The following is a 24,354-nucleotide window of genomic DNA, read 5'->3' on the forward strand; positions in this document are numbered from 1 at the left end:
TAGTTCCATCCGTGTAGTTGCAAATGGCAAGATTTCATTCTTTTTGATGGCCGAGTAGTACTCCATTGTATATATATACCACATCTTTATCTATTCATCCATCAATAGACATTTGGGGCTCTTTCCATACTTTGGCTATTGTTGATAGTGCTGCTATAAACATGGGGGTGCATGTGTCCCTTGGAAACAGCACATCTGTATCCCTTGGATAAATACCTAGTAGTGCAGTTGCTGGGTCATAGGGTAGTTCTGTTAATTTTTTGAGGAACCTCCAGACTGTTTTCCAGAGTGGCTGCACCAGTTTGCATTCCCACCAGCAGTGCAAAAGGGTTCCTCTTTCTCTGCATCCTCGCCAATATCTGTTGCCTGAATTGTTCATGTTAGCCATTCTGACAGGTGTGAGGTGGTATCTCATTGTGGTTTTGATTTGTATTATCCGGATGATGGGTGACGTTGAGCATTTTTTCATGTGTCGGTTGGCCGTCTGGATGTCTTCTTTGGAGAAGTGTCTATTCATGTCTTTTGCCCATTTCTTCACTGGATTATTTGTTTTTTGGGTGTTGAGTTTGGTAAGTTCTTTATAGATTTTGGATACTAACCCTTTATCTGATATGTCGTTTGCAAATATCTTCTCCCATTCTGTCGGTTGCCTGTTAGTTTTGCTGACTGTTTCCTTTGCTGTGCAGAAGCTTTTTATTTTTTGATGAGGTCCCAATAGTTCATTTTTGCTTTTATTTCCCTTGCCTCTGGAGACATGTTGAGTAAGAAGTTGCTGCGGCCAAGATCAAAGAGGTTTTTACCTGTTTTCTCCTCGAGGATTTTGATGGCTTCCTATCTTATATTTAGGTCTTTCATCCATTTTGAGTTTATTTTTGTGTATGGTGTAAGAAAGTGGCCCAGGTTCATTTTTCTGCATGTCTCTGTCCATTTTTCCCAGCACCCCTTGCTGAAGAGACTGTCTTTATTCCATTGGATATTCTTTTCTGCCTTGTCAAAGATTAGTTAGCTATATGTTTGTGGGTCCATTTCTGGGTTCTCTATTCTGTTCCATTGATCTGAGTGTCTGCTCTTGTGCCAGTGCCACACTGTCCTGATGATTACAGCTTTGTCATACAGCTTGAAGTCTGCCCACTGGTCCCTTAGATGCCACTGGAACAGGGTTTCTCATTACCTGTCTTCACAGGGCTTGTAGGACGAAGACTGTAGATACCGATATATTAATCTTACTGTCACGTATGCTCTAAGAGACTGTTTTTGGTTTTTTTGTTTTGTTTTTGTTTTTGTTTTTAGCAAGAAAATGTAAGAGAAGCTTCAAGATGGCAGTATCCTGGAGGTAGCCTGAGGGAGTAGAAAATAACACAGGGGTACAAATCTCAGCTAACAAGCATTTCAGTCCTTGTTTTCTGATTTGGGATGTGTCCTGTCACAGCTCCATGCTTGTGTTTCCTCACCTGTAATATAAGGGATTGGTTTGCCCATTTTATTGCTTCTAGGAAGCATGGGTTTGTTTTTTTTGTTTTTTGGGTTTTTTTTGGTTTTCTTTCATGTGTTAATATCTGAAATCACAGTGCATCTTTCTACCGCTGGCCATCAGCCACATGGCAGGGATGACAGCTGTCATTGCCCGAGCGGGTGTGAACGTGGTCATGCTGTTCAGACTGTCATGACCTCAGTTGAATTAGGTACACTGTTGGCTCTCCACATGTTAAGTGTAATTGTCATTCAAAATTGTCTTCAGAAAGATCTTACCATGATTACTTAATGACACCAGAGGTTACTGTGTGTGCAGAAGGGCACAGAAACAGCAGTAGGGCATTGATTTGCTTTAGAAAAGCAAATGTTCATTGTTGGGGAAAGAATTGCAATCTCTTTCTTATAAGACAACAAGAATTGGCATTCTTATACAGGCGAAGCAATGCCACCAAAAGTAGGAGAAATCTCCAAATGCCTCAGTAGAGAGGAAATGATCTCAAAGCCACATGGGGCTCGTATGACCGTCATTAAGACATTATGTCATAGTTTAATTGGCAGCCCTTTTCTTTGTGGCTCATGAAGTAATGGTGGGTCTCACAATTGATGACTTTGCTTTCTAAGGTTTCTCCTTGGTTTAGTAAGTAGTAGTTATATTTGCTTTTTTTTTTTTTTTTTTTTTTTTTTTTTGTCAACTAGAGCAAGCTAATAACATTTTCAGTATTTGCTTTGAGTGTTGGTACTGCTCCTCTGGGCCCCACAGAAATAATGTCAATTGCCTGATTACTTTCCTACCTTTCCTGTTGTATCGCTAGCCCCTAACACCAAGCTTGACTAGGTGCTTTTGAAATAAATGAATGGATGGATGCATGCATGTATGGATGGACAGATGGATGGATGGATGGATGGATGGATGGATGGATGCATGTATGGATGGACAGATGGATGGATGGACAGATGGGTGGATGGACAGATGGATGGATGGATGGGTGGATGGATGGATGGGTGGATGGATGGATGATAAATGGGTAAATGGGTAGATGGGTAGATGGATGGATGGATGTAAGGATGGATGGGTGGATGAATGGATGATACATGGATGGATGGAGCCACACCCAGAGATGGATTTCCATCTTTGGGGAGGCAGTAGAATCCTTTCTGCGGAAGCTATAGACATATCTCCCGGATTCAGTAGGAACTTAGACTCTGTTTTTCAGGGTTTTGTTGATTCATTTATAGTCTGAGTTGATTCTCAGAGTTTTCTCTGGAGAGATCTCCAAGCTAATCAGCCAGAGATCCAACCCAAGGCAATTATCCTGGGGCCAGCTTGTATAGATACACTACATTTTGAAAGAGCTTTGTTGAGATATAATTCATACACCATACAGTTCACCTACTTTGCACTGTATAATTAAGTGGTTTTCAATATAATCACAGATCTGGGCAACCAAAATTTTAGAATCCCTACAGCGCCTCAGAAACAAACAAACAAACCAACCTATTTCTCACCTATCCCACTGTCCCCCGCAGCCCTAAGCAACCACCAGTGAAATTTTTGTCTCTTTATTCTGTCCCATATTCTGGACATTTCCCATTAATGGAATCATATGCCATATGCTCTTTTGTGATTTTCACGTAGCACAATGTTTTTGAGGTTCATTCATGTTTTCGGACATATCAGCATTTCATTCCTTTTTACAGCCAAGTAACAGTCCGCTGCATGGAGAGACAGAGACGGAGAGTTGGAAATCACGTTTTGTTGATGTGTCATCATTTGGTGAATGTGTATGTAGTTTCCATATTCTGGCTGTTATTCACAATGCTTCCCAAAACATTCACACACAAGTTTTTATGTGGACATCTATTTTCATTTCCTTTGTGCCTATACCTAAAACGTTGAATCATTTGAGGAACTGCCAGACCCTTTTCCAAAGCAGCAGCACCGTTTTCAATTCCCACCATCAGTGCATGAAGATTCTGATTTTTCCACATCCTCGCCAGCACTTGGCTCCATGATTTGTAAGGTCTTTTCTGCTTCTAAGCTCCTAGGATTCTGGGGTGAAACCCAGTGACTGTTGAGACAGTGGGAGGCCCCTTTCTGACTATTCTCCTTCTGTCTCAGAGGAGTGTGCAGTGGGCTGTGGGGAATTTCTCAGTTAATTATCTGCCAGTTAACTACTTGGGCTGCTCCCTGCGGTTGTAACTGGCTACAGACTGCTCCTGCTGTCTGCATGTAAAGAGGTTATCTGCTGCTCACCGGTGCTCTAGTGGGTGAAATTAACTGCAAGGATGATGGGAAGTAGAGCCCGAGCACTGTGACGGGCTACTAAGAACAGCCACCCAGGCTCTGCCACCAGGCGGGCTCTCTGCAAGGCATCTGGCTACATCTGGGAGATTCTATGGCAGCTACCCCAGCCTAGCCCAGGGGACAGAGCTCCAAGGCACAGGTGTCCAGGGTGGGCAATTCCACAGGCCTCCTGAGGGCAGCCCAGGGTCCTTCTCCCCATCTTCTATGGAATCCCACTTTGTGCCAGGCCTTGGAAATAGAATGATGGGAAAGACAAAGTGATCCGTGTCCTCAAGAACTCGTACCCTAGTGGATTCCCAGCCAAAGTGATCTGAAGCTCAGATTTTTCTGGCTGCCTATTTCCCCGGGTACTTGACCCCCACAAGGTCCCAGGGAGAAACCTTTGGGGAAATCAACCTCAGGAGAACTACCAATACCTGAGTCCTCAACATGGCCTTGGCCAAGTGCTCTCCTCCCTGGCTCAGCCACCCGTTGCCGCAGACAGACCCCTGTCATCGGGGCACTGTGTTCTCCCAGGTAAAAATAGCCAGCAAATGTTTGTGGTCTGCAGCGTGTAGCTTTCCCACGACCTATCTCCAGAAGTCTTGGCAGCACATAGGACCTTTAGATTTCCTATCCCGTCCGTTTTCCACTTCATCCCTTGGACCTTCATCTCATCACGGCAGGACATGGTGGGTGTCTTCAGGGATTCATTGGCTTGTGTTACAAGGAGAGGGACTCTGCAATGGTGCTGGTCCTAGGGGAACACTGAGGGCTGGAGTCAGGACTGTCACTAGGCCAGAGACACGTTGCTCCGAGGTCCCCATCTGTAAAAGAGGTGGGAACACAGGCCCTGCCTTACTCACGCCCGGGGTTATTGAGAGGCAATGGGGTTATTGAGAGATGGGAGTAGGCTGCTCAGACCCTAGGGGCATGAAGCCAGAACCCCTTCTAGGCCTCTCCAGATAGCTTCTGACCACCTGGGTAGTTCACATCTGATGGCAGCTCCCCCTGGTCCCCTGCAAAGGCATAAAGCCATGATCTGGAGCTGGTTCCAGGGCCCACTTCAGGAACGACCACAAGTGTGGCACTTTGGGGGACATGTTGGGCAAGGAATAGGAATGTTGAGTGAGTGGAGCCCTGGGCATCTCCCTGCTATTTAATCAGAGCAGCCATATCTCAGAGCCACTCTGGGGTCAAATCTTGACTCAGCCTCTGCCTAGCCAGGTGACCTTGGGCCATTCCTCTCTGCCTCAGTTTCTCAGTTTGTACAACGGGGACAAAAACGGTGCCTGCGTTGTAGGATTACCTTCAGCCTTAGCACAGGGCTTGGCACATAGTAAAATGCTCAGTAAGTGTCAGTTATTACTGTCTTTTATCTATTGGGGGAGCCATTTAGAATTTTATTTAAGAAACAAGTATGGTATCAGAGGAAAACACTTTGGAAAACAGCGGTCTGTGGGGAATACAGTGTTGATGGTTTTCTTTCCGGCTTCAGGCAAAGTCCTGAGCAGGATAGCCCTCCCCGGGGTTCTCCAAGCAAAGGCAGAAATAGCCATGGCTGTGCGGTCTCTGGACGTGGAGACGACCTGGAACGAGGGTCTGGCCTTCTGTTTCTATGGGTTTTACACTCCTGGGCTCTTGCTGTGCAGGGTTTTTTGTTTTGTTTTGTTTTGTTTTGTTTTGTTTTGTTTTGTTTTTTCATCTCCCTGTGGTTCATGGAGAATTCGGAGAGACCCATAGGAGCCCGGGGCGTTGGATCAAGTTCAAGATTGCCGTGGTTGCTGTCCAGCAGGCCTCAGGCATCGTGTGTGATACACGCAGGCTACTCAGCCAAAGAGGGGCCTGTGCCCAGACCAGCTCTTTCTGCTGGTTCCACTGTTTGTGTGCCACTCATCTCTTTGCCCCTCAGCAGCTGGCGGCTGCCTGTCTGCTTATACCAAGGGGACAGAGCATCAGTTACCTGCTAACCGTTCTCTCATTTGTGGGAATGCATCATCAAACACTCCGTGGTCAACTGAATGTTGACAGTGCGCTCAGGTCTGACTCCAGGGGGCAAGGGAAAGAGCAGACATGTTCTCGGCCTCTGAGAGCTCATAGTTGAGCTGAGGAAGGAGGAAGTCACATCAGGGCCAAGCTGGACTGTGAGGGGTGGGGGGGCATTAAGGGGAGCAGTGGGATAACCCTGCATTTACTTTGGCCTTCCTTCAAGACACCCAGGAGGGGGGGTCCCTATTCCCTGGACAGAGTTTGGGGGTGCACTGCCTTCTGTGATTGGCTATTTTCTTTGCTTCCAGTGCACCCCCCCAGGACCTTCAGAGTGACACAGCCTCCCTGCAGTGGCTCTGTGGTGATCTTCGGCCAGGTTATGGTTGAGTCCTACTGGTCTGGAGACATATTTTTCCCTCCCTTTCTGTGATGACTTTGCATATTTTTGGTTCGGACTGCCGTGTGTTGATTTCACGTTGTAACTCCCAGGGTACAATCCTTGAGCCTGACCTGCAAGTTCTTAGGGACACTCCTCATTTTTGTAGTCACAGACCGCCTGCGGTTACTTCCTTGCTGGGGGGTCTCGAGCTCAGATGCCTATAAGGGCCAGGCAGGCGACATGTGGGGGTGAGTGGAGCCACATGAGAGTGTGGTTGTGGGCAGTGGGGAGACCTTAGGGAGAGGGGGCATCTGTGGAGGACTGGAGATTGCATGCTCTGCCCAAAGGGGTCAGCCCTGCTTGGCTCTAGCCGATGGTTGCAACCTAGAAAGGTGGGTTAGCGTTGCTAGGTTTCCTAATTGTTCAAGAAAATCAGAAATGTGGAATTTTACGTGAAATCTTTTGATTTATAAGTGGTGGCTCAGGTATCTTAAAAATACCGAACAGGCCAAATAAAATACCCGTGGTCCAGACGTGGCCCAAATGGACATTTGCAGTCTCTGCCTTGTGGCTGTGCTTCCTCGCAGAAGGAGTTAGTCATCTAAGGGGGCAGGGACAGGGGCAGGGCAGGGGCTGAAGACCCAGTGGGTGGCCGCTGCAGGCGTTCTAAGGGACAGGGTCACTGTGAGCTGGCTGGTCAGCGCGGCATCTGGGAGGCGGGCTCGAGCTGTCCCTGGAGATGAGGACAGCAGAGGGGAAGGGATGCTGTTCTCACAGTGAGCCAGCTCGGCCTTCCCAGCTCTGGGGCACGTCCGCAAGCCAGGCTCTGTGGACCCTGTTCCAGGCCTCCCGTTCCACCAGGCTCTCAGAAACAGCACGGTGTCGCCCCTGCTCCAGCTGGCCTCTGGTTCAGGAAGCGGTTGCCAGGAGGGAGCGAGCTGACTAGGGACCCTGGCTACCCCGAGAGAGATACTGGAGAGCCTGTCACTTGAGAAGCAGGGCATGGGGTGCCGGGGCCACCAGACTTGGAAGAACTTCCTGGCCTTAATCCTGGGTGCTCTCATGGGTGCATTACTGGGTTCAGAGCGGGACACTGTTGCTCTCCCTTCCTGGCATGCTCTGACTTCGTTTTCACTCTTTGTCCATCAACCCTGAAGTTTTTGAAGGTCGGTGCTGAGGCCCACCCTGTCTACCCCCAGGGCCCAAGGAAGAGGAAGAATGGGTCTCAGGCAGTCCATGCAGGTTGGCAGAGCTGAGGGAAACCCAGGAACCTGGAGTATCCAGTGTGGGGAGGGCCACACTGGGGCCCAAGCAAGACACAGGCAGTTCAGAGTAGGGGAGACATTAGGGAGTGGTGGGGTCTATGGAGAACTGGAGTTCAGAAGCAGCAGGACCAATGATAGTCGGAGTGACCAAGGAGGGCTTCATAGAGGAGGTATATCTGGAGCCAGGTCCCAAGAGAGGTTTCAGTTTGGAGAGGCAGAGGGGGAGAGTTTGCAGAAGACAGAGTGGGGCATAGCTGGGCGGGGGGGTGGGGGGGGGTGGGGCATAGTGATGTCAAATGGTAATCACAAGCAGTAATTGAGTGCCTGCTGTATGCGTGGCTGTGTCAAACACTTTCTCTTGAGTTCCCACGTAATCCTCACAATGCTTTTTGCGATGGTGCTTTCGTCCTCTAGACTGAGGACGAGGAAGCAGGCTGCCCAAGGTCCCAGAGCTAGGAAGTAGTTTCACCAGCACTGAAGTTATAACCATTATATTACCCTGCCTGAGGACTCGGGGGCAGTGAGGAAGTCGCCTGACTTCCTACCACCAGGGATGTGGCAGGAATCAGGTGGCTTCCTCACTGCCCTCTAGTTCCTGTTATTTGGAGTGAAATGGCTCTAGGAGGCACTTGAATGTGGTGGGAAGAGATTGGAGTCCTGTTCTAGGACCAGGTAGCCTTGCTGGCCGGCAGAAGGGGGGATTGGACAGGGCCACCCCCAGCACCCTTGGCTTTAATGTTCTAAAGGCCGGGAGGGGCTGGAGGAGAGCCGAGGAGGCCTGCTCTCAGGGAAGGAGTGAACTGGATGCACCAGCACGGAGGGCTGGAGGACCCGCAGGCCAGTCTGCCGTCCTGGGCTTGGGGTGTGACAGGTATAGGCTGGAGCGGGCCTCGAGGATCATACAGTCTTGTCAAGACAAGATTAAAGCCCATACAAAATCCAAGAGCAGGACAAGAGTTGGGTAACAGCAGAGGGGAGGGGAGGGGGTGTCAAGAGGTAGCCTGTGCTTAGCACTGAGGGAACATGTGGGGGTAAGTGCTGAAGCAGGTGGGGGGCAGTGCCTGGAACAGGTGGGGCTCTCAGTGCCAGGAGCGAGTGGGGGGGTCAGTGCCACCAGCAGGTTGGGCTTCAGTGCCAGTTAGAAATGCAGAATCCCTGGGGCGCCCGGGTGGCTCAGTCAGTTAAGTGTCCGACTTCGGCTCAGGTCATGATCTCACGGTTCGTGGGTTCGAGCCCCGCGTCGGGCTCTGTGCTGACAGCTCAGAGCCTGGAGCCTGCTTCAGATTCTGTGTCTCCCTCCCTCTCTGCCTCTCCCCTGCTTGCTCTCTCTCTCTCTCTCTCTCTCTCTCACTCAAAAATAAATAAACATTAAAAAAATAAAAAAGAAATAAAAAAAGAAATGCAGAATCCCAGGCTCCACCTGTGATTCACGAGCACATTGAAGTCCGGAAAGCCCACTGTCCCTTGCCGCTTTACTTTAAGCTCTTGGCCACGCCTTGCGGAAGAAATACGTTTTCCGTGGATAGGTGAGGCACAACTTCCATAGAACGACACTTAACGCTTACGACCAATGTCACTCACTGATACTTTCAATTGAGTTACGTATGTTTAAATGCTGAAATCATGGGTGTATTTTACAGCCCAGCAAACGGCTGAGACCCGCAGTTTGGAAAACAGTATGCTAGCTAACACCCTGTCTGATGTTTCAACGACGAAGGTTATACTGGGGACTCCACTGCTGGACATGCAGAGGGTACCAGGTATCCCCCATGCTGACAGTCAGTGTTGCTGATTTCTGAGGTCGCCTCCAGCTCTGAGTGTGTGTGAACTTTCCTACTTCCGGTGGTTGGGGACCTGAGGCTCCTGTATGCAGAGGTGTCCCAGAATCCCCCTGCTTTTTTTTTTTTTTTTTTTTTTTTTTTTTTTTGGCAAACACCAATGTGGCCCAGAGTCCCCAGAGCCAGCACTGCCTGGAGTGGCAGAGTGAAAGAGCAGCAGGTGGCCCGGGAAAAGCCTTCTCTCCGGAGGCTTGTTTACGCAGGAGGCAGGAGGTGGAGCGTGGGCTGGCAGCAGGAGTTAGGAAGGGGGTTCCCACGGCTTCCTTGGGAGAGCCGTGGGCGTCCTGTGTCCCTAAGCAGTGGCCTCTCTCCTCCCCCAGTCTCCGCTGGCGGCTGTGGCCTGGCTTGGCCCTGGGGGCTGCCCGACAGCCCGCAGAGGAGAGAGCTGTCCTTGCAGGCTCTGGGTGAAGGTCTCAGTTACCAGCACTGAGGGGAACTAAGAAGGGAAGAGGGGGTGGGCCTTGTGTCACCAGGAAGCTACTACTGCGGGAGGGGGGCCTTGAGGGAGGGAGGCTGTGGGGCACCATGGCCATGGCAAAAGCGGGGTGGAGGCAGTGGTGGCCTCATTCCACGTGAGGTGAGTGGCAGTGCCGTGCTGGGCCCCCCTGCCCGCCCACAGCTCACACGCGCCTACCTCTGTCTGCGGACCTGGGACGGGTGGACGGACCCATGAGCTCAGGAGCCTGGAGCAGGCCCCCCACAGCACCGCACGGCTACCCTGCAGCTGGCCTCGGGTCCAAGAGGCTAGGCCCCTCGCAGCAGCCAGAAGCCCCCCAGAGCCGCACCAGGAAAACACAAACAAATCAGGAAAGCAGAAATCGAGCCCTTCCCAGGCTGTGAGCTCCCAGAAAGGGACCCAGGGTGAATTGAGTGCCGAGGGCCTGAGGAAAAGGGTCTGATGAAGGGTAAGGGGTGCGGTGCCGCCTCCTTTTGGGGTGTGGAATGATGGATGCCCTAGAGAAGGGCTGGTGGCAGAGGAGAGAATCGTCTCCTCTGGTTCGCAGGTCACCCAGTCGTCCCGGGCTTTGGAGGAGGAGGTAATGCTTCTAATGCCTGGCTGTTCTTAAAGGGATTGGCTAAATTTACAGCTACTAATGCCATTTGTCACTGGGCAAGCACAAAGGCACGCTGAGCCGGCTGGGACGGTTCCAGCTTCTTGTCTCTGGGCTCACGGGGCGCCCGGTGATGTCAGGCCGCGGTTTGCCTCCAGATCTCTAGCCGCTGACTGTAGCACCGCGGGCTCTCACAGGCTCACAGGCAGGCACGGCCAGAGGGCTGGGAGAGAGAGATCTCCAGCCGAGAGCTGAGAACCCTGTCTGCAGAAGCACCTCGTTGAGTGCTCATCTCCAAAGGAAGCCGCACTGCTCTGGGCAGAGGACAGCTAGGGGAAGATATTTTCCCCTGGGTCTGGGTGGAGGGACACAGGTTGGGAGAGGGGTGGGTGCCTTTTCATCAAAGAACATGAGTGTCCTTGTTTCTGGCCTTAAAAATAGCCAGGCTCACCTGCATGCCTAGAAGGCTGCCTCGGGGGTGGGTCTGCCTGGGCCCCCAGCCTGGGATGAGGTCCCTTATCAACCCCGGGAGAACATGGGTCTCCCCATTCACCAAACAGCTGTGGGTGGGCAGAAGTCCCATCTGGGAAGTGCAGGCGAAGGAGCCCCTCACCCCTCCTGTCCTTGTGCAGGCTCGGCCAGCTGCACCCCTGCTCAAGCTGTGCCCACCGGGCCCACCCCTCCTGCCTGCAGGCTCTGGGCTGCCTGCCCTTTAGAGCAAAACGCAGCCTCAGCGCTTTTCTCACTCCTGCTGCCTGCCTTTTTGTTCTTCGGCATCCATCACCTGGCAGTGGGGGCAGGGCGGGGCGACGTGGCTGGCTGGCTGCATTGGCCTCGGCAGGCTGTGCATTCTGGACCACTGTCGCTGGAGGTATCTCTCCTCTTCCACCCTCTCCTTTCTTCTTCCTCTGGTCCCTTCCCCCCCCCGTCACTTTCCCCGGGATCATTAAAACATAAGCTCCTCTTGCTGGCGCGCTCAGCTTAGCCCGGCTGTGTGGGCAATTTCCCATCCTGATTTTGCTGTGAATGAGAAACTGAGCCAGGAGGAGACCCCCCCCCCCCCCCGCCAAACGCAGGCAGGACGAGAGCAGGACAAGCCCTTGAGAAAGCATCCCTGTATTTCCCTGGCTTCCCACTAGCCTGAGAGTTCACTCTGTGTCTCCTCATTCTTTTTACCTTAAAAGTGGGGCAGACCTTATAGGGGTGTGCCCCAAAGAATTGAAAACAGGGACTCAGATATTTTACACCCCGGTGCATAGCAGCCCTACTCACACTAGCCAAAGGTGGAAACAAAATGTCCATGGGTGGGTGATGGATAAACAAAATGTGGTCTCTACGGGCAACATATCATTGTAACACAATGTGTTATTCAGCCATAAAAAGATGTGAAGTTCTGACACGTGCTACAACATGAATAGATCTTGAAAACATTATCCTAAATGAAATACACCAAAAGAAAATTTAAAAAATTAAAAAAGCAGGGGGCGACTGGGTGGCTCAGTCGGTTAAGCGTCCGACTTTGGCTCAGCGCATGATCTCGCGGTTGGTGAGTTTGAGCCCCGCTCGGGCTCTCTGCTGTCAGTACAGAGCCCACTTCGGATCCTGTCTCCCTCTCTCTCTCTGCCCCTCCCCTGCTCACTCCCTCTCTCTCTCTCTCCAATAAATAAATAGTTAAAAAAAAAGAAAAGAAAAAGAACAAATGTTGAATGATTCCACTTACATGAGGTACCCTGAGCAGACAAATTCATAGAGACAGGAGGCAGAGCAGTGGTTGCTAGGGGCTGAGAGGCAGAGAATGGGAATTAGTGTTTAAAAGGCACAGAGTTTCTGTTTGGGATGATGAAAAATTCTGGAAATATGGTGAGGATACTTACACAACACTGTGGATATACCTAATGCCAACTGAGCTGTACATTTAAAAGTGGTTACAATGGTATGTTTTATGTTATGTATATTTTACTGCAATTTTAAAAACTGGGGCTGTGAGTGGGGCACCTGGGTGGCTCAGGCAGCTGAGCGTCCGACTTCGGCTCAGGTCATGATCTCGTGGTTCATAGGCTCGAGCCCCGCGTCGGGCTCTGTGCTGACAGCTCGGAGCTTGGAGCCTGCTTCGGATTCTGTGTCTCCCTCTTTCTCCGCCCTTCCTCTGCTCATACTTGGTCTTTCTCTCTCTCAAAAATAAATAAAACATAAAAAAAAAACTGGGGGTGCGAGTGCCTGCCTGAACTTCCAGCCTGATAGCTGAGCAGACAGATGATGTGGACAGCACCCCCTCCCTCTCCCTCTGCCCTCTTCTCTGGTAAACAGGTAAAGTGCTGGGCCTTTCTGCTGCAAGAGGGGCCTCTTGGCTCCCTGGCTGGGACTCATTCTGGAATGTACAAATGAGCCCAGGTGATACGTTAGCCTGGTTCCCTCAGGGAAAGCAGAGTTCCTGGACGTACCCCAAGAACAGGCATCCCTGGGGAGAGTGACATAGGAGCAGGGAGGGCCGGGCAGAGGGGTACTATGGATCTGGTCACCACCGTAGGCAGCTGGGCTCAGTCCACTGGGACCTGCTGAAGATTACGAAGAACACATTTCAGTTGTTATCTGAGAGAGAGACCAAGGAGGGAGTGTTTGTGGAGGGCTGCCCCTGGAGCTGGTAACTCCTCCCACGTCCAGGGTGCAGGATTCCAGGCCCCCGGTGGGTTCCTGCAGGCATCTACTGGCATGTGTCTGAGAAGCCCTGGGCAGAAGGTGCTCGGGAGCTGAGGGGAGGTGCAGTCAGGCTCACTGTATGACTCTGACTGGTGTTGGGGGGGAGGAACCGAGCGGAGATGAGACCATACAAGGCATCCAAGACAAGTGACCTGTGTACAGAGTCCTCTCTTTCCCTCTGGGCACCAGACTAATGCAGGCTGGGAATGGGTGTCAATGCCTGTCCCTTTCCTCGGTGATCACTGACCCCAGGCTCCCCCACGGGACTGTGCTGTGGTCCTGTGAGGGGCCTGTGAGAGCCTAGGGGAGAGTCCAGCAGGGCAGGCCAGTGCTTCTGCTGCGGGCGGGGCCGGGCACCTGATCCCCCTGGAAACTCTTCCTGTCTAGTTCCTGCAAAGCCCAGTCCTCCGCCTGTACCTGGAAAGTGTGCCAGGAGGCCCTTGATAAGATCTTAAGCCTTCAAGGAATAATGGGCATGGCTTTAGACACCAGCTTTTCCTGCAGGCAGCTCCTTTTCAGCCCTCTCTGGACATCAGCCTTATCATTGCAGTCCCCTGAGGCCGGCAATCTGCCCAGGGCCGGGCACTGAGCTAGGCACAGAGCCGGGGCCCTCTAGAGCCTACGGCCCAGTGGGGAGTAAGAAGCTCACATGGCCCTTGAAGAATCCCCTGGGCTCTGGAAGGGTAGCGGAGAATGAGAAGTGAGAGGTGTCCTGAGAGCCCAAACAGGCTGCTAGGAGGTGGGATGAAGAGGCGGGGAGGTGTAGGCCAACCTGGAGCTGTGCTGTGCGCACTTGAGCAAGTAACCTAACCTCTCTGAACCTCCGTTTTCTCTTCTAAGTAGTGTAATTATACCGATTTCATGGGGTTATTGTGAGGGGCAAGTGGGTGAAGGCATATCAAGTGCTGGAAGGAGTGTCTGTCACATGATGCGGGCACAGGACACATTAGCCATTCTAATCAGTAGAAGTCACAGTATAATGCCCACTAGCCCGCTCTGAAAGCAGGGAATTGGGCTAGTCTCCAGGTGGCCTCTGGGGTGCTGTTCTAGTATTCTGTGAATGTAAACACTTCTAGATTTTGTAAGTAGGGGGGAAGGGGAAGATGCCTCTGGGTGAGGGGCACAGTGTGCGCAGAAGCAGAGAGGCGGAAAGAACATCGCATGTAGTTTTCTATGGCCTTGTGCCAAATTGCTACAAACGTAGTGGCTTAAAGTTTATTATTTTGAGAGAGAGAGAGCGAGAGAGAGAGAGAGAGAGAGAGAGAATCTCAAGAAGGCTCCGCACTGCCATCGCAGAGCCCAGCGTGGGGCTCGAACTCACGAAACCGTGAGATCATGTCCTGAGCCAAAACCAAGAGCCGGGCGCTCAACCCACCGAGCCACCCAGGCACCCCCAGACTTAGTGGCTTAAAAACAAGACCTGCTTATTACCTCACCGTTCTAGAAGTCAGAAGTTCAGCTCAGTAAATCACAATACTGAAGTTAAAGTGTCCGCCAAGGTCATTTCTCGTTTGGAGGCTGGGAGACAAAGTCTGCTCCCAAGCTCACCGGATGTTGGCACCATTTACTTGCTTGCGGTTGTAGGACCCAGGTGCCCCTTCTCCTTGCCGGTCATTGGCCGGGGAGTGCTCTCAATCCCTGGAGGCTGCCTGTGCTCCTTGTACGTGCTCCTCCTTCAAGCCGGCAACAACGCGTGGGGTCTTTCTCCTGCTTTGAATCTCTGTCTCTACCCCCCACCCCAGATTGAAGGGGCTCCTGTGATTGGAGGAGGCCCTCCTGAATAATCTCCCTGTCTTAAGGTCTGCTGACTGGGAATGTAATTATATTTGCAAAACTCCTTCCCAGGAGTCCCTAGATTAGTGTTTGATTGAGTAACTGGGAGAAGGTATACACCCAGAACCCTCTTAGGGTTCTGCCTACCACACACGGCGTATGGCCCGGAGAAGGAGTGGGCTAAGAGGGGATCATGGGCAACCACAGGAGCAGGAGAGGTAAGGTGGGCGTTGGTGGTAGGAGGGATGTAAACCCACTGTAGGCCTCGGATGGCAGGTGGAGGAAGGGGCATGGGACATCCCCACCGTCACCTCTGACTGTGGCCCTGCACCACTAGGCACGCTTCTCCCAATCAGAGCAGACTCTCTGCAGACCCACTGCCACCCTGGCCTCACTCTGATGAGGGCACCCTGGCCTGAAACTTTGGACTCTTCCCTCCGGGCCGGGTGGACACATCCATGAGCCCCCGCAGGCTGCCGAGCTCAGGAGCCCAGAGCAAGCCCTGCGTAGTCCCTCTGTAGCTGGCCTGGGGTCCCTGGGAGGCTGGGCCCCAGGCAGCAGCCAAAAGCCAAAACCCAAGCCTGGAAATCATTGAGGAATGTCTGTGTCTCCTCGGCCAGTTCTTCCTCCCCATCGCCAACACCAGCCTCTGAAAAGGCCGGCGGGGGCCTGGGGGAGTCCACATTCATGGTCTCAGCAGCATTTCTGGAAGTCAGCAGACCATTCCTTTCCCCGTCTTGGATCCATTACAGTTGAAAACTCAACAAACCCTTGGTAACTGGCGAATAACTACGTTCCAAAAAAGTTCTCAGTCATCCAAGGTTTTGAAATTCAAGTGTTCCTTTAAACATACCAGGGCCTTGCCTTTATTATCAATAGTCACTTTCTAGCTGCATGCAACCCCCTGTGGTCCCAGAGTCCTGTGCGTTATTCGGGTCTCCTTTGTGGATCTACTGGTGGTAGTTTGAGACCATTCTGCTAGTTCTGGTGATGAAACCACGTATGGGTTGTACTTCCTCCAGCTGAACAGATTCCCCCATGGAGAGCACCAATTTGCAGATGATGAAAGGGCCACCAGATAAGCCTTAAAGCCCCTTCCCGTCTGGCCTAGAGCCTGTCGGAAGGAAGGGGAGGGTCTTTGGTGGGAAGGGACACAGAGGTGAGAAAGGTCCTGGTTCTCCCCACTTCCGGGTGGGGTCCGGTGGGAGCTTCGGGGGACAGGAGTGGGCAGTGGGGGTGTCCCTGCGGGCCTGGGCCGCTGCAGTGGCTGGCTCCATCCAGTCTGGTCAGGAAGGATGGCAGTTATGTTGGCGGACTTCAGCAGGTATCCTGGAATGCCCACCACATCATGCCAGGCCACCACAGAGAGAGGGCCCAAGGGCTAACGAGAGAGTCACGCACCTGTGGAGGGTGGCCAGACAGCGTCCGTGCCTAGGCCGTGCCCTCCCAGACCTCCACCAGGCCTTTCGTGTTCCACCATCAATAGCCAGTCACGTCCTTATAGACTGAGCACGGCATGCCCTGATAGCCACATCCTAACAAGGCTGCGAGATTGTGTCTACAACTTAAGGCCTAGAGGCCTGAGCTAATTTAGAGGAGAGTGTGGTGTCCACAGAGGGAACATCTCTTTAGAAGGAGACATTTTCATTTATTTATTTATTTAGAGAGGGTGGGGGAGGGGCAGAGAGGGAGGGAGAGAACCCTAAGCAGTCGCCGAGCTGTCGCGCACAGCCCGACGCGGGGCTCGAACTCACGAACCGTGAGATCGTGCCCCCAGCCAAAATCAAGAATCAGGCGCCCAGCTGACGGAGTCACCTGGTGCCCCTAGAAGGAGACATTTTCTTGGAGGACCCAGGCCACCTAGAGGGTTTGTGTCTGGGGACCCCTTACATCCTAATGCTTGGGTCAAGGACGTCAAAGCCTCTGGTCTGTTTCATTCTGGTATGTGATAGATTCTGCTAATTCCAGTTGGGAAGTGGGGCTTGGGTGGTAGGCTGGGTCCCTCCTCTGCCTTTTCCCAGGTGGTGAGGTCCAGCTACCACACGAGTTATCACACAAGTTACTGTGTCGGCCAGTGAGGCAAGTCACCGGCCTTCTCCGGGCCTCAGTTTCCCTTTGTGTACAAGGGGAGTTGCAGCATATTCTTCATACGGAAGGCCAGCTGGCACACCATTGACTTCTCAGCGATGTTGGGAGGCCAAGGTGCCGTAATGGGTGAGAGAATGTTCCGGGAGCGGGGAGTAGTTCTCGAGTGGGGCGTCATCCCTGCCTCCAGCTACGTCTCACAGAGCCCGCTGTTCTGTCTCCTGCAGCCCGGACGCAGCCCCTGAGCTGGAGGGATGGAGAATTCCTCTGCCGCGTCAGCCTCGTCCGAGGCTGGGAGCAGCCGCTCACAGGAAATCGAGGAGCTGGAGCGTTTCATCGACAGCTACGTGCTCGAGTACCAGGTGCAGGGGCTGCTGGCCGACAAGACGGAGGGGGACGGCGAGAGCGAGCAGACCCAGTCCCACATCTCCCAGGTGAGCGCTGCGCAGGTGCGGGGGCCTTGGCAGACTCGAACGTGGTTCCAAATCCCAAATCCGGGCAGCGTGTGGCCGCCTGGCCCTGGCATGGATGGCCCCAGGCAGCAGAGCACGGGATCCAGGCAGGAAGCCCCCCTGCTCCGACTCTACTCCATCCCACCGGGCTGGGCAGCTGGGGCCTGGCCAGACTCACAATTCACTGGACGCGTGGTTATAGAGTTCCTGTCATGGGCTAGGCACTGTTCCCTGTCCTCCACAAGCTCGTGTTCTAGAAGAGATCTGGAGGTTGTAGCTTACCGGGAATGCACACCGTATAAGGGTGTAACTTGTGAACGTTCTCTCCGATCTCAAATACAGGCAGTTGTTGGCGGCCACAGAACTGAGTCTCATGCCGTCTGTCTCAGGCCTCAGGGGGCTGTGCGTGCCAGCTCTAGTTAGGCGCATGAGGCGTTTTGACTAGAACTTCAGGTTGGTGCCATCTGCTCCTGGGCTAGTCTGGCAGCCCAGACTCAGCCGACTCTGGGCCAGGATTTGGAAATCTTGAGTTCTCGAGAATAAAGTGTGAGCCATGCAGGGTAGTGGCCATATCGCACGCATCTTTCCTCAGCGCCATCAATTCCCGGTAGATATTTGTTTAAGAATTGGTTCCAGGGGCGCCTGGGTGGCGCAGTCGGTTAAGCGTCCGACTTCAGCCAGGTCACGATCTCACGGTCCGTGAGTTCGAGCCCCGCATCAGGCTCTGGGCTGATGGCTCAGAGCCTGGAGCCTGTTTCAGATTCTGTGTCTCCCTCTCTCTCTGCCCCTCCCCCGTTCATGCTCTGTCTCTCTCTGTCCCAAAAATAAATAAACGTTGAAAAAAAAAAAAAATTTTTTAAAAAAAAGAATTGGTTCCAGATTTGCTTCTAGCTGCCCGTGTGACTTTTGGCACACCCCTCAACTTCTCCGAGCCTTGATGTTTCCTATCTGGTGAATGGAGATTATTCTGCTTCCTCAGGAATGTTGAAAGAGAAAAGGTGGGAACATATGTGATGCTTTCCTTAGTGTCCTCGAAGTTTTGAATCACAATTAGTAGAAGCTTCTAACGTGTCCATTATTCGCTCCACAGTGTATATTGAGCACCCACCCTGTGTCTGACTCTGTTCTAGGGCTGGGCGTCTGGGAGGGAGCAAAAGAGGCATAAAGCTCTGCCCTCCTGGGACTTACATCCTGCGGGTGGGTGACAATCGCTGCGGAGGAAAATAAATTCAGAAAAGGAAATGGGGAGTGATGAAGGTCGGGAGGAGTTTGCTGTTTCAAAGAGGGTATCAGGAAAGATGTCACCGAAGTAGGTGGAGGGGTGAGCTGTGCAGCTATCTCGGGCAAAGGCCCCGCTGGAAGAGTATTCCAGAGGCAGCGAGGAGGCTGAGGTACAGAGAAAGGGGGAGAGCCAGAGGGGATGAGTCAGGGAGACCATGGGGTCACATGGACCCTGGAGTCTGCCAACATCCAGAAAGCAGGGATGGGAGGAGGAGCCAGCCAGAGAGCAGGAGGGGGGTTGGCCGAGGGGGGAAGGAAGACCAGGAAGGAAGACCAGGCGGGGTGGAGTGCAGGAAGCTGGGGAAGGTGTGTTCGAGGAGATGGGGGTGGGGCGGGCTGACCTTGTGGACTGCGGCTGCCAGGCCAGGGAACAGGAAGCCTGAGGATGACCTCCCCAAGCAGTGGGGGCTACTGGGGACCCTGACTAGAGGGGTGACCGTCAAGTGGTGGGGCAAATGTCAAGGAGATGGGTTGGAGATGGGGAGGGTGATACAGATCCTCTGTGTATTACAGGCGTTTGCTGTAAAGGGGGGAGATGTGTTCTTGGGGGAAGTGAGGTCAAAACAGGAGCGTACACAGCCTGTTGTGCATTGATGGGAGTGGTCTGGGGTAGAGGGGAGGCTGCACAGTGGCCTTGAGTAGATGACAGGGCTTGGCCTTGGCTCCGGTCCCCAGCGGCTCACCCACAATCGCAGAGGGAGATTTCCAGGCTTGTAGCCATGCTTCCAGAATGACAGCTGGTGGTGCAACACAGCTGTGAGCTTCTCCGGCTACTTTCAGCCACGAGGGTGCGGGTGCAGGTGCAGAGTTACAACACTGAGTTTAGCCAGGACTGTTTCTCTGGGCGCTGACAGTGCAGGGAGAGAAGGGCGAGGGAGTGAGGGAGTCAGGACAGTGACATTCCCTGACACTGAGCCAGTTAAGGGCAGGAGTGAGGGCCCAACGTGGTTATAGATACGGAAGGGGTGGAGGGTCAGTGGACGGGGGCCTGGGGGGCCTGGGAAGTCAAAGAATTACCAGAATCGTGGCACCGGAAGGAGTGAGCAGAAAATGGAAGCGTCGGGGAGTGGGTGTTTGGAGTCCAGGGCAGGAAGTGCAGGAGTTGGCACCGAAAGTCTGGGCACGAGCATCGGGGTACTTGGGCAGAGGAGACATCAGGAAGGGAGGGGCGGTGGAACCGATGGCAGGGCACGGGAACCACGGTGACTGACATCAGCGTCACCAAGAAAGGCAGGTGCCGGAGAAGGCGGCAGTGATCCAGGAGCAAAGTCTTCAAGAAGAACAGGGACTGAGGTGGGGGTGAGTGACCTGGGGGTCCATAGGTGACTGCGAGGAGGAAGTGTCTTGTCTGATGATGCGTCAGTTTTCAATCACGTTTGATGTACAGTCAACAATATCATAACCTGGAATGGAAGGGGCAGGGCGGTCTGACTAGACTGGAAAATTTCCAAGGGAAATGAACGTCTTTGGGTCGTGCAGTGCGGGAAGGGGCAGAATGAGGTGAACCGACTCGTGCATACTCCCGGAAGCATCCCAGAGTGGACTTCCCCAGCAGCAGGCCCTGTGGACGGGGCGCGGGGCTGGCCTGCCTCCCACACTGTGCACACCCAGGGTGACCTTGGGCACCTGTGGCACGACATCCTTCGAAGGCTCCTCCAACGTGAAATAGGCTTTTACAGGTGGAGGGTCCGAGGATGCCGTGAAGCTTCACCCCAGAGGAATACTTTACAAAATGGTAGAATTCCTGTTCCCAGAGCAGCCACTGGGGAGAGAATTCTGGGAGGAGGGGCCCTCCTGCTGTCTCTGACCTCCCTGTGGTGATGGCTGAGCTCTCAAGATATAGAGCAAATAGAGACGTGCCCTCACTCAGGGCATAGGGGATAGGTCGGGACTGACCATGCCTGGAGGTCCACATCTGCAGGGGCTTTGAAACAGATGTTTGTTGTGAAGCAGCGTGGAAAACACGGCCACTTGTAACATCTGATGCATTCCTTAAGCTTTGTGTTCTCTGATGTTCCCTGCAAGAATGCAAAACCTGGCAGGGTCCTGGGATCTGCTTGTGAGGCGCTGGCCAAGGAGGGACATTTTAATCCCACTCCCACCAAACCTGCTCCTGTACACCCACAAAGACAGCTGGGGTGCAGACTCCAGAGGAAGAGGCAGCTGTGGACAACTCTAAGTAAGGCTGGGGTTAGATGTGTTTATATAACACGCTTCTTTAAAAAAAAATAAAGTCTCTGTTGACACAACTTTGTGGGAAGTCTTTCTGCTAGAGCACTTTTGCTTGTTTTTATTTAACCTGATGACTATTTTAAATGGAAGCCAACCCCCCCCCCCCAAAAAAAAAACCCTCAGAATGTCTCCATCGGCCTGTCTGAAGTGGTATTTTGATGTTTCTGGAAGAGGAAAATTGTTAAGAATCTTGGAAACCTTGAGAAAACTTGAGAGAATAGAGAATCATGTTGCTTTTCAGTTGGTGAGATCATTTTTTTAAGATCTGAGAGATGACGGTTGACAGAAGAAAATACCTCATGATGCTTGTACAGTTGTGTTCTCCCCACCCCTTCTTTTTAAAAAATTTTTTAATGTTTATTTATTTTTGAGAGAGACAGAACATGAGCAGGGGAAGGACAGAGAGAGAGGGAGACACAGAATCCAAAGCAGGCTCCAGGCTCTGAGCTGTTAGCACAGAGCCCGATGCAGGGCTCAGACTCATAAGCCATGAGATCATGACCTGAGCCGAAGTCAGATGCTTAACCGACTGAGCCACCCAGGCACCCCTTTCCCCACACCTTCTTTAGCAACAACTAGGGAGAAGGATGGATGCATGGATGGATGGATGGATGGATGGAAAGAAGGAAGGATGAATGAATGGAAAGAGAGAAAGAGAGAGAGACATAGATAGGGCCAGTAAGCTTCCTTTTCTTTACATGCATAGCCAAGAGAATGTTTGTTCTAAGTTTCCCAGCACTTTTGGGATACCATATTTAAAATCACATGCCCTCCCCCCCAACTACCATATACACATTTCAGGAGTGTCTGCCCTCCAGTGGATTCCAAGTCCACAAAGGCACATCCTGGAAGTTGTCCTCACTCTGTCCTTGGGAGAAGGGAGGATTATAATCCTATTCTGCAGGAGAGAAGATTGGGGTACAGAGGTGGGAAGTGACCAAACCACACTGTTTGGTGGTAGCTTCCCTACCCACTTCTGGTTTCCTGCTGGTGCAGGCTGTCACTAACAGGCTGTTGGGTGATTAAGATCTGCTTCCCCTATGGAATTACTATTAGGAGTCTAAATCTCATTGACCATTAGCCGGTTTTTTTAAATTTTTTTTTAATGTTTATTTTTGAGAGAGATTGAGAGAGAGAGAGAGAGAGACAGAGAGAGAGGGGAAGGGCCAAACAGAGAGGGAGGCACAGAATCTGAAGCAGGCTCCAGGCTCCGAGCTGTCGGCACAGAGCCTGACGCGGGGCTCAAACTCACGAACCGCGAGATCGTGACCTGAGCCGAAGTCGGACACTTAACCGACTGAGCCACCCAGGTGACCCTACCATTACCCTTTTGTGGAAGAGATTGGGATGTTACTAAGTGGGAAATGTTTGGCACTTCCTGAAGTTAGTGGACGGTCTAGTGGACCATCATAAAGCTTCAAAGCAGTTTTCATCACACCAGGAGCTTGGACAAATATTGATGTACAAGCCCCACCTAAAGTTCAGTTGAATGAGGAGGGGCTTGGACATTGGCCTTCTTATAAGCCCCCACTTGACTCTGAAGCCCTGATGAGGCTGACAGCCATGACCATGGGTGGGACATGTCTGTCTCCCTTCCCCACCCTTCCATGGCCACCTGCCTTGAGCTCCACCGTTGGATGGATAGAATGTAGAGACGTTGTAAAGAGCAGATACATTGAATGAAAGCGTATTTCCAATAAATTCTGTTAACAGGTCAATTGAAGAACGAGTGAGGGTGGAAATAACTTCTTAACGGTCCTTTTTGATGTCGTCAGGCACTTGGAGGTCCTGGGTTTTGTGTGAAATGCGAAGTGTCCTTACCAAGAGCGAGGCAACCGTGCAGGTGTAAAGAGTGGGATGCAGATACTCAGACTGGTGTGGCATCTCTCACTCACGGTGGTTTTCCTTCTCTTTCTCTTCGTGTTTTTCCTTCATTCTGCCTTCCCCGTGCGCTGTTCCGTCATCCCCCTTTTATCCCATTCCTTCATTCCCTCCTGCCCTTTGAATCCTCTCCCGTGCCCTCTTTACTCATAGGAGGAAGCACTCAATGGTGGACCACCCATGCAAAGCTTAACTGAAGAAGTGAGTTTGAGGGACATCGTGGGATGTTTGTGCATGGGGGACTCATTTAATTAGCGACGCGATTTATTTCTAATTACACAAGTACTATACGCGGACGTTCTCATGGTACACAAGAATTCTAATATTAGCAACAAAGTCTCCCTTAGCTACCACCTCATTTCAGTGCCTGATGAATGAGTTAACTTCATCACCTTTTTTTAATGCTTTTGCCAACACACACACACACACACACACACACACGCAGACTTATAGAAATACATTATTTCAAAGTCATAAATCATAACCAGTGAATATGTTGGTCAGTAACCTACATCTTTCACCTCGCCGTATGCCTTAGGGGTTCTACGAGCCCTTCTACATCTGCTCTGTTCTGTTTAACGACTATACAGTAGTCCACAGTATGGATGTCCCATACTTTAACAATCACCTATTGATGGGAATTCAGGTTAACTTCTCAATTTTCCCCTGGAGACGTTAGAGATGTCCGTGAGTATTATCGAACATGCGCATATGAAAGTGTTTATGTGGGTAGATGCTGAGAAGAAGAATCAAGTTTAATAGCTGTTGCCAAATTGTTTTCTACGATGTTCTGTTTTCACACCACCACCAGCGTATTGGGACAAATCATCTCTTGGCATCTTAATTTGCATTTTCTTAATTTCTAGTGAGGTTGCTCTTCAGTCTGATTACCAGTCATTTCTTAGGAAGTTACAAATTTTACTTTACTTTTAATATTTGTTCATGTTGATTTATTTTTGAGAGAGAGAGAGAAAGAGCGAGCTTGAGTGGGAGAGGGGCGGGGGCGGGGGAACAGAGAATCCGAAGTGGGCTCTGCGCTGACAGCAGAGAGCCCGATGCAGGGCCCAAACCCTCAAACCAAACTGTGAGGTCATGACCTGAGCTGAAGTCAGACGCTTACCCAACTGAGCCACCCCTACAATTACATTTTACTTTTTTTTTTTTTTTGATGTTTATTTATTTTTGAGAGAGACAGAGACAGAATGCGAGTGGGTTGGGGCAGAGAGAGAGGGAGGCACAGAATCCGAAGCAGGCTCCAGGCTCTGAGCTGTCAGCACAGAGTCTGACGCGGGGCTCGAACTCACAAGCTATGAGATCATGACCTGAGCCGAAGTCGGACGCTCAACCGACTGAGCCACCCAGGCGCCCCTATATTTTACTTTTAAAGCAACAACTGGAAAAATAGAGATAATCAGAAAATAGACGAAGAAGCCCACCATAACTTTACGACAAAATCTAATGTCATTTTTATGTATTATTTTTTCCTTTATATACCTTTTATGAAATTGAACTTCTAGCATACATATAATTTTTAGCTTACTTGTTTAGTTAGCATGATCTCCTAAACGTCATTTGGCGGTTCGGCCTAAAGTATCATCATTTCAACCTGCTCTTTTTCTGCCAGTCACTGTCGGCTAAATAGTGAAGTATAATTAGAGCTAACATTTGTTCGT

General features: G+C 51.6%; 1 protein-coding gene across 9 annotated transcripts in view; it reads left to right on the plus strand.

Moving 5' to 3' along the window:
- Positions 1-24,354, plus strand: part of CTIF (cap binding complex dependent translation initiation factor) — a 293,053-nt gene that overhangs the window by 58,298 nt on the left and 210,401 nt on the right. For 6 of the 9 annotated variants that reach the window (XM_053902678.1, XM_019464103.2, XM_019464110.2 and 3 more), the window contains 2 exons: positions 17,063-17,269; positions 22,835-22,882. In XM_053902678.1, the coding sequence (XP_053758653.1) occupies positions 17,090-17,269; positions 22,835-22,882 (228 nt within the window). In that variant the 5' untranslated portion in view covers positions 17,063-17,089. The remainder of the gene's footprint in view (positions 1-17,062; positions 17,270-22,834; positions 22,883-24,354) is intronic. The other 3 variants (XM_019464107.2, XM_019464108.2, XM_019464109.2) reach the window with 1 other exon arrangement.

Source organism: Panthera pardus, unplaced genomic scaffold (assembly GCF_024362965.1).
Source record: "Panthera pardus isolate Hobbes unplaced genomic scaffold, ASM2436296v1 HiC_scaffold_15, whole genome shotgun sequence".
Classification (NCBI taxonomy): Eukaryota; Metazoa; Chordata; class Mammalia; order Carnivora; family Felidae; genus Panthera; species Panthera pardus.